This window comes from Silene latifolia, chromosome Y (genome assembly GCF_048544455.1).
Source record: "Silene latifolia isolate original U9 population chromosome Y, ASM4854445v1, whole genome shotgun sequence".
NCBI lineage: Eukaryota > Viridiplantae > Streptophyta > Magnoliopsida > Caryophyllales > Caryophyllaceae > Silene > Silene latifolia.
In genome coordinates, this window is record NC_133538.1 from 1,800,260 (window position 1) to 1,809,521 (window position 9,262).

General features: G+C 36.8%; 1 protein-coding gene across 1 annotated transcript; it reads right to left on the reverse strand.

Moving 5' to 3' along the window:
• Nucleotides 1–4,273: 4,273 nt before the first annotated feature.
• Nucleotides 4,274–4,753, reverse strand: LOC141634535 (uncharacterized). Its single transcript, XM_074446673.1, has one exon. The coding sequence runs from the start codon at nt 4,751–4,753 to the stop codon at nt 4,274–4,276; it is 480 nt and encodes a 159-aa protein (XP_074302774.1).
• Nucleotides 4,754–9,262: the final 4,509 nt, after the last annotated feature.

Below are 9,262 nucleotides of genomic sequence, written 5' to 3' on the forward strand. Positions count from 1 at the left end.
AACAAAAGAGATGAATGATATTCTGTAAATTGATAAGTGATAAACTGATTACATGATATGTATATATAGGTAGTTAGTTAAGTCGGTTAATCTAACAACCTAACAACCTATTATACTAACAACCTATATTCCACATCCCCCCCTCAAGATGGAACATCTTGGTACAATTTAAAGCCTAATTTGGGTGCAAAGAAATGATGCTCCTGTTTTCCAAGAGCTTTAGTCATCAGGTCAGCCAGTTGCAGACCACTTCTAACATGATGAGTATATAAAAATCCTTCCAGCTGCTTGTCTCGAACAAAATGGCAATCGATATTCAAGTGTTTAGTCCTTTCATGAAATACTGGATTCAATGTTATGTGTTGTGCAGCTTTATTATCAAAATACAAAGGTATTGGCAGCTTGATTTCTACTCTGAGATCTTTGAGTAACCCTGCCAACCATACCAACTCACTGGTAGTGTAAGACATACTACGATATTCTGCTTCTGCAGAACTCTTGCTGACAGTCACCTATTTCTTGGTCTTCCAAGAAACAAGTGAGTTTCCAAGGAAGATACAATAGCCACTTAATGACCTACAGCTTAATGCACAGGAGCCCCAATCAGCATCACTGAAGGCCTGTAAACTCATAGATGCAGCAGAAGGATAAAATAGTCCAGCATTTACTGTCCGCTTGATATACTTGAGCAAATGTTGTGCTGCTTGACATTGAGGTTCTCTTGGTTGACTTAGGAACTGGCTCAAATGTTATACACTATAAGCTATGTCTGGCCTAGTAAGACTGAGGTAGAGGAGCCTGCCCACAAGCCTTCTGTAGACTTCAGGATCACGAAGGAGCTCACCTTGATCAATAGCAAGCTTTAAACCCTTATGCATAAGGAATGATGCTGCCTTGACATCCTCAAAGCCTACATCTTTAATGATATCCAGAACATACTTCCTTTGGTTCAACATTATACCAGGGTCATTTCTCCCAATCTCCAATGCTAAGAAAAACCTCATCTCACCCAAGTCCTTAATGGTGTACTTAGAATGCAAAGCTGTCTTTAAAGAATTCAAGGCTTCTAAATCATCACCAGTAAGAAGAATGTCATCAACATATACTAAAACCAAGGCCAACTTATTAGTCAAAGGGTTCTGTAGAGTAAATAGGGAGTTACCCTGTTTAGACTGCACATAACCCTGTTGGATCAAAAATTTTGACAACTCTTGGTTCCATTGTCTAGATGCCTGTTTCAGGCCATACAAGGACCTTAGAAGCCTACAAACTTGACCTGTTCTAGCCTTATTATAGCCCATGGGAGGCTTCATATAAACCTCTTTATCAAGATAACCATGAAGAAATGCATTATTAACATCCAATTGGAAAAGAGGCCATTTCCTTTTAGCTGCAACTGCTAGTAAAGTTCTAACAGTAGTAAATTTTACAACGGGAGAAAATGTATGCTTGTAGTCTTTATCTTTTATCTGATTGAATCCTTTAGCCACAAGCCTTGCCTTTAACCTTTCCACAGTGCCATCAGCTCTATGTTTAATCTTATACACCCACTTACTACCTATAGCCTTCTTATGTTTAGGTAGATCAGTTAGCACCCAGGTATTATTCTTCTCAAGTGCAAATAACTCTTGTTCCATGGCAGCTATCCATCTTGAATCTTTACTAGCTTGACTGTAATAACTAGGCTCAATTTCTTTGATTACATTAGATAGTGATGAGATATAGGTTGGATCAAAATTATCAAGCTGCTGAATAACAGCTGTATGCAAAGCTGTGGAAATAGAAGGACAATGATATCCAGATAATCTGCCGGATGTCTTTATTGTCCTGCTGGATCTCCTAACATCAAGAGGACCTGGAGAAGGAACAGACTGTACAAAAACATCTCCATTGCTAGATGGAGGATTACTAGGTAAAACATGAGGAGTACTGTTATTTTTAGTGATACTAACTGTTTGATTAGTAAGACCTGCTATATTATATGTTGAAGTAGATTATGATTCCTTGATAATGTCAAGGTTAGAAATAAAGTCAGTAGAAAATTGCTGAATATTGGTAGTCTTAAAAGGAAAATAATGCTCATAAAACACTACAACTCTATTAACGAAGACATCATGTGTCTCTAAATCATAGAGTTTTTAACCTTTTTTAGCAGGGGGTACCCAATAAAGAGGCACTTTCTAGCTTTTGGCAAGAATTTATCCCTGGCAGTAACAGGTCTAGTAGCATAGCATAAAGACCCAAAAACTCGTAATTCATCATAAACTGGTTTAGTATGAAACAATAGCTCATGAGGTGTTTCCCAGTTCAGAATAGAAGATGGTAGCTTGTTAATCAAATATGTAGCAGTAAGTAAGCAATCCCCCCAGAACTTAATAGGTAATTGGGCATGAAACCTAAGAGCTCTTGCTGTCTCTAACAAGTGTCTATGCTTTCTCTCTACCCTACCATTCTGTTGAGGCCTACCAACAATGCTCCTTTGATGAATAATACCCTTAGATGCAAAATAATCATGACACTGTGTCTGAAAGAACTCAATGCCATTATCAGATCTTATGACTTTGATTTTAGCATTAAATTATGTCTCTACTAGATTTATAAAGTTAATAATCAAACTAGGAACGTGGGTCTTTTGCTGAAGTAAAAAAGTCAAGGTACTCCTGGAATAATCATCAAGAACAGTCAAGAAAGAATGAACACCAGTCCTATCAGACTCTTTATATGGCCCCCATAAATCAATATGAACAAGATCAAAACATTTAGTAGCATGTGAAAGACTTCTATGAAAAGGCAAGGAATGATGCTTGGCCAGAACACAAGTTTCACAGAACATTTTATTAACTCTTTGCATCATAACAGGATTTACATGCTTTAGTTTATCAACAGATGAGTGACCAAGTCTAGAATGAAAGAGAGCTACATTTATTTGCTGAGCAACATTAGATGTATTTAAGCTAGTTGTATTACATGCTTTTGAAGTAACAGAAATCCTAAGTGTGTATAAATCCCTTATTCTTTTACCAACTGCAATAGTAGTATTACTTGAAGGGTCCTGAAACAAACAATTATTATCTGAGAATGTAACAAGCAATTTAGACCTGGAAATTAACTTGCCTACAGACAAGAGATTAGGTTTAAAATCAGGTATAAGCAGAACATCATATAGAACAATATATTTGGTCAGATATACTGCCCCAGTTTTATAAACTGGTTTCAATGTGCCATCAGGTAAAGCTACAAACAATGGTTGTGGCAAATCAATAACGTCATGTAAGATGGAAGCATCTGAAGTCAGATGGTCAGATGCTCTAGTGTCAATCACCCAGTCTTTGTAAAAGGAAAAACCATAATTACCAAAAGAACAAGGAGGAGAGATACCTACAAAATGGCTAAAAGCCTGAAAATTAGGTTCACCAGTTTGAGAAGAATAAGCCTTATCAGATAAAGCCTGAAGAACCTTAGTCATTACAGAATCAACAATACCTTTCACAAGATCAGGTGAAACTTGGGAAACCTGAGAATTCTGAAAAGCATGAGAAACACCAGCAGACACTGAAGCATTCTGATGGTCCGGTAATGACATCCCAGGTGTATTAAAGCCAAAAGAAGTGGGATAAAGAAGACCCCCATTCTGAGAAATAGGACCACAAACAGGTGCATATTCAGCATCTTAATTATGGCAAGCTGCTGCAGTATTTGCAGATTTGGGAATAGCTGGGTTAATTGTTCCAGCAGAATTGGCAGCCTTCTTGGCTTGCTTAGCTTTCCAAGCCTTGAATTTGTAGCAATGCTCAATAATATGTCCCTTAATGTCACAAAACAAGCAAGTCTGAAGTTGAAAACAATCTTCAGTCTTATGGTTTGATTTGCCACACTTAGCACATGGTATAACAGGCTGACCAAGAACATTAGCTTGACCAGAATTATCTTTAGAACGCTTGCCGTTTGCATTGTCCTCAACATATTTGTGATTACCAAATCTTTTCTTAGCAACATAGGCAACACTCTCAAGAACAACAAAATTATTGTTATCATTAATGGATTTTTGCCTTTCAATCTTTTGCAAAATCCCTAAAGCATGGTTTATGGGAGGAAGGGGTTCCATAGACAACAAAGATGATTGGACTTGTTCATAACCACCATGTAATCCCATCAACAACTAAATTAACTTGGATTGGGTCTCCCTTTCTACCAACCGTTTAAGCATATTGCAATTACATTTAGCCATAACCCCACAACTACATTGAGGCACAGGATCCATGTGATCTATGTTCTACCACAATCCCTTGATTTTACCATAATAGTCCAACAAAGAGGCATTTTCTTGTTTAATATTTGCAAGTTCTTTCTTTAACTCGTATAATTCTAGCACATTTAGCTGACCAAAAGGCTCAACTAATTCAGACCAAAGATGCTTAGATGACTGAGTATATTGAAAATTATCTTGCAAGGTCTTAATCATTGAATTCTTAATCCAACGAGAGACAACTATATCACAACGAATCCAAGCATTATACTTTTTATCAGACTTGTCAAGAAGAGAGCATTCACCATAAATAAAACCAATCTTGTTTTTGGAAAGAAGCGCCTGGATTATGTCTCGCTGCCATTGACGAAAATTGGAACCATCAAACAGAGTTTCTGACAACTTCAACCTAGGTTGATCAGTTGGAGACAGAAAAAATGGATCATCGAGAGGAGAATAAAGATAATCTTGAGCAATTGATTGAGAATTTGTATCAGGTTGCAACATGATTGTGTATTTGTGATAAGAGAAGAAGAATTTTATGAGAAAAATTCAAAGATTTAACAATGAATATGTTCGATAATTGATGTAGAAGCGATTTATTGGATCTTTAAACCACTGATACCATATGAACTATGATCAAACTAGATCATGATGAATAATAGATGATTGTATGTGAGAACGATGGAGAGATAGGAAGAGAGAGAAAGAACAAAAGAGATGAATGATATTCTGTAAATTGATAAGTGATCAACTGATTACATGATATGATTTTTTTTTTATTAATAGAAGGGATAAAATCCCAGAGACCTACAGAGAGTAGGGTCCCAGAAAATTCATAAGAGGCAGAAATATAACAAAACGAGTACAAAAACAAACAATCCATCCTTTTCAACACGAAAAACTTGCGTACTAGTATCACGCACCAAGCCTCCTTTGCATAATCCTTTTCTCCTTCCATGATCTTAATGTTGTCCAATTGTTTAGCCATTCCTCCAAAGTGTAGGGTAAAAGTGTCCTCCATGATGTGCACCCCAATCCAAAACTCAAGAGCAATTCATCCATTATAGAGGGCCGATTTGCGTGCTTTTATGATAGAATGACGTCTCAGGTCTCATTCCGACAATAAAATTACTTAAGCAGAGCGGCAATGTCCAACCTTTCACCAACCCCAAAGCCCAACAACTTACCTAAATCTTTGGTCTTTCTTTCTTCCATACTCCTATCATTATCATAGTCATCATCCGACCAAGGTTCAGTGCTATCTTCCAAATTTACTTCCGTCATATTTGCGATTTCGTCTCTTAAGAATAGGTCTTCCGCTTTCCTGCTCGACTTTTTTTTTGAATCTTTAGTGCTCTTGCGATTAAACTCCTTTGCTGAAGACTTGGTCTTCCTCTTGAATTTTTTGGCATTGAAAATCTTCTTGAAGCCAGGGGGACAATCATCATCATAAGACAAAAAGTCTGATGGGTTTTCTAAATGAGCACCGTCTAATCTCCGCCTCAGTGAGATTATGTCCATTTCCTCATTAATATCATAATTGACATCTCCAGTCACAGTTACCGTTCTTTCACTTTCTTTTGCTTCGTCATTATTATCAGCTGTTTCAGCAGCCGTAGCCATGTTCTCAGAAAGCTTAGCCCCCTCACAATCTTGGACACCAAACTCAACATGGTTACGGATTGATAGTGTATCATCCCATTGATGGGATGACAAATTCAAGTTGAGCTCAGGAGGTTTGATATAACATGTAGTCAAGTTTAACCCCTCCCTAACATGATATGATTACATGATATGTATATATAGGTAGTTAGTTAAGTTGGTTAATCTAACAACCTAACAACCTATATTCCACAGAGTAGAAGTGAGAAAAAAAAGAATAAGTTAGAGTGAAAATCCATGATGGAGTTTAGTTAACTTTTCTGTACTTAGTGGACCAGTGTTGGTATGAAGTTAAAATGAGTTCTTTGAGTTTACTCGAGGACAAGTAAAGGTCGAAGTGTGGGAAGTTGATAAGACGAGTATTTTACATGTTAAGACGGTCGATTATGTGACTTTTTCAGAGCTAAAAGAGTTTATTAGTGAGGTCTAGTCGATTCATGTTACGTACTCGTTCCGTCTGATAATGGTTGTTGATACCAAGTTTACTCACGCATTGAAGACTTGAGTCAAGAACCGAGTGAAGCTACGTGTTAATGGGGACCGAAGAAGAAGCTTAGGCGAGGGCCTGGAGGGCGGTCGTTGGCCTGGCGAGTCAGGCGAGTCAGGCCAGGCCCGACATTGCCGACCCGCCAATACAAATAGGAGCACGAATTAGCAAGGCGGAGAGCCGCCTATAAAGCGGGCTAGCCGCGCGCACCAGCGAGCCACCCAGGCCACAGGCTAGCCTCCTTGTGCGCGTGAGTAGCGGATGGTTGATTCTTGGGCTTGGTCATTGTTTACTTGTCTATGGACCTTACTATACTGATACGAGGCAACTTAATAAGACATTATAAGAATACTAAGATTATAGTTATTATGATATTATTATTATTATTATTATCTGCTATTCCTATGATAAGTAGTATATTATTACGTAGCTCGTATTCATTGAGTTTATTCATATATTATTTCCAATAAGTGTAATTTTGGGGGGGGGGGGGGGGGGGAAGGACTTAAGAACCCTAGTTTTATTCGTCTTAAGCAAATTATGAGGAATTAATCCTCCCTTCTCGATTCAAGGTACTTTGAAGGTAATTAATGAATAATCTAATGCAAGCGTCTAGATTTAATTCACTAAAGCTAATCCTCCCTTCTCGTCTAGATTTAAGCAAATTATGAGGAATAAATTGTGAGACCGTCTTAATCCTTTGTTTTATTACTTAAGTATTATTTGTTCTGTGTTACAATTATATGATTGTTGTATATTAAATCGGTATGGCCAATTGATTATTTCATCTTTCAATCTATTGCAGTTCTATATGTTTGAAGCTGTAATTGCTCAATTTATTAGATAAAGTTGCAACCTTTAATCCAATTATTTGTATGCGTTTCATCGTAGTTGGGTACAAGGGGGAATAAATATATAATTCGAACCAATAACCATGTGTGTTAAAGGTTGTTATTTTCGTTGATTGTTTCATTCGTTCAAGTTGTTAGTGAATTAAATCTAGACGCTTGCATTAGATTATTCATTAATTAGGTTGCTTAGTCTCGCATTTCAAACTGAGTAATATTATCTAAGGAACATTTGAAATTCATATTTTCACAACGGGATACTCAAAGGATAAATTGGGATTACTGATCGACGATCATATATTAACTAGTTAGCGGATAAACATTGACTCGGGACTTTTAATCTTCTAAATTCATCTTATTTACTCATTTCTTGTTTAATTTTAATAGTCATTAGTTATTCAATCATTATAAATCCTCCCATCTTTAGTTACCCTTGCTCTATATTACACACATTTATTTACATCGCCTTCCCTATGGATTCGACACCCGACTTACCTCTACTACATAGTTTAAGGTACGACTTTATTATTTTTCTTTGGGAGTATACGACCTCGGCTCACCAGTTATATTTAGAATAAAACAAAAAACGACTTTTTTTATTTTAATTTCTAAATGTAAATTTCTTAAATTAATTTTAAAATTGATTTCAAGGTTTTAAGTTGGTTTTAAAATCGTAATTTGAAATTGATTAGAAAAATCAATTTTTATGACGGTTTTAAAGGCGGTACTTGCACGCGATTTTTGAGACTATTTTGAAGCCCATACAACCTCCTTATTGATCCCATGTTCGAATCACACTACCAACATCCATACCCTTCCTTTTCTTCCCAAAACCGAGATTTAACCCAAGCACTTGAAACCGAGTCCTACCTTTTAAACCCGTAACCCTTACTCTAGCCTAGCCTGCACTAATCCTTAGCCATGACCCACGCCCTTCCCTTACCCACCACCCAACCCAACCCAAACCAGAGGCACCAAACCCATGCTCAAACCAAAACCGTACAGCACCCAGCCCGTACCCTCTTTTTTTAGCATGTTTTTAGCCCAGTTTCTATGCTCAATTCGTCCTAGCTCGCTTCCTTGCTTCATCGCCAAGATAGCCATCTCCATATCCTACCATAATACATCATCTAAAGCTCATCAAATCCTCCGCATATCGAAACATCTATCCTTCCCATATTCCTTTCCAAAATCTAGTTTATGTTCATACACAAAACATGCATCCTTTGTCCATCATAAACCAACCTAAATCTAGCCTTTGCTCTCCTATAAATACTAACCTGTCATCACCATTCATGGGACAAAGGATACACAAAATAAAAGAAAAAAAACCAGAGAGAGAAAGCTTGAAAAACCTTCGAAAACAGCCGCATACAACACCGAAAACAGAGCAATCCTTCAAAAAACCTCCATCTATCCCACGTAAACCACCATTAATCCATCACAAAACCTCCATAAATCATCAACAAAAACTCATAAATCGTCCTTGATCCTTACGCACGAGTTTTAATAAAGATTTGAGCATTAAGTTGCTCGAATAGTTACATTCGCGCTGCTCCTATTGTCGCTCATTTTCAGTTGTTTCAAAGTCATTTTCACTTCTGATTTTTATTAAAGATAAAAACTTTGTAGTCCTGCGATTTCAAAACATCTTTCGAATCGAAATTTTGTTGAGAAACGAGCCCGTGGTGATGATTTGAAAATCTTTGCGCAAGAGGTAAAAACCGTGAAAATCAATCTTTTAATTTTTCAATTAAAAGTCTAATGTTTTGTTTTGAGTTGAATACTGTCGAAGACGTACTCACTCTCGTTAAAACCTACATCCATCAATCAGAGCTGAGTTCATCATACATGTAAGTTTAGGGTGAATAAATTCTCGTCTCTCTCTCTCTTTTACTCGTTTTTTTATTGTTCATAGATCATGTCTATTGTTTAATTAATTAGTTAGGATGCAGATAATTATTTAATTAATCATCTTATGTTTATGCATGAACTTTGAATTAAGGTAATAAATTT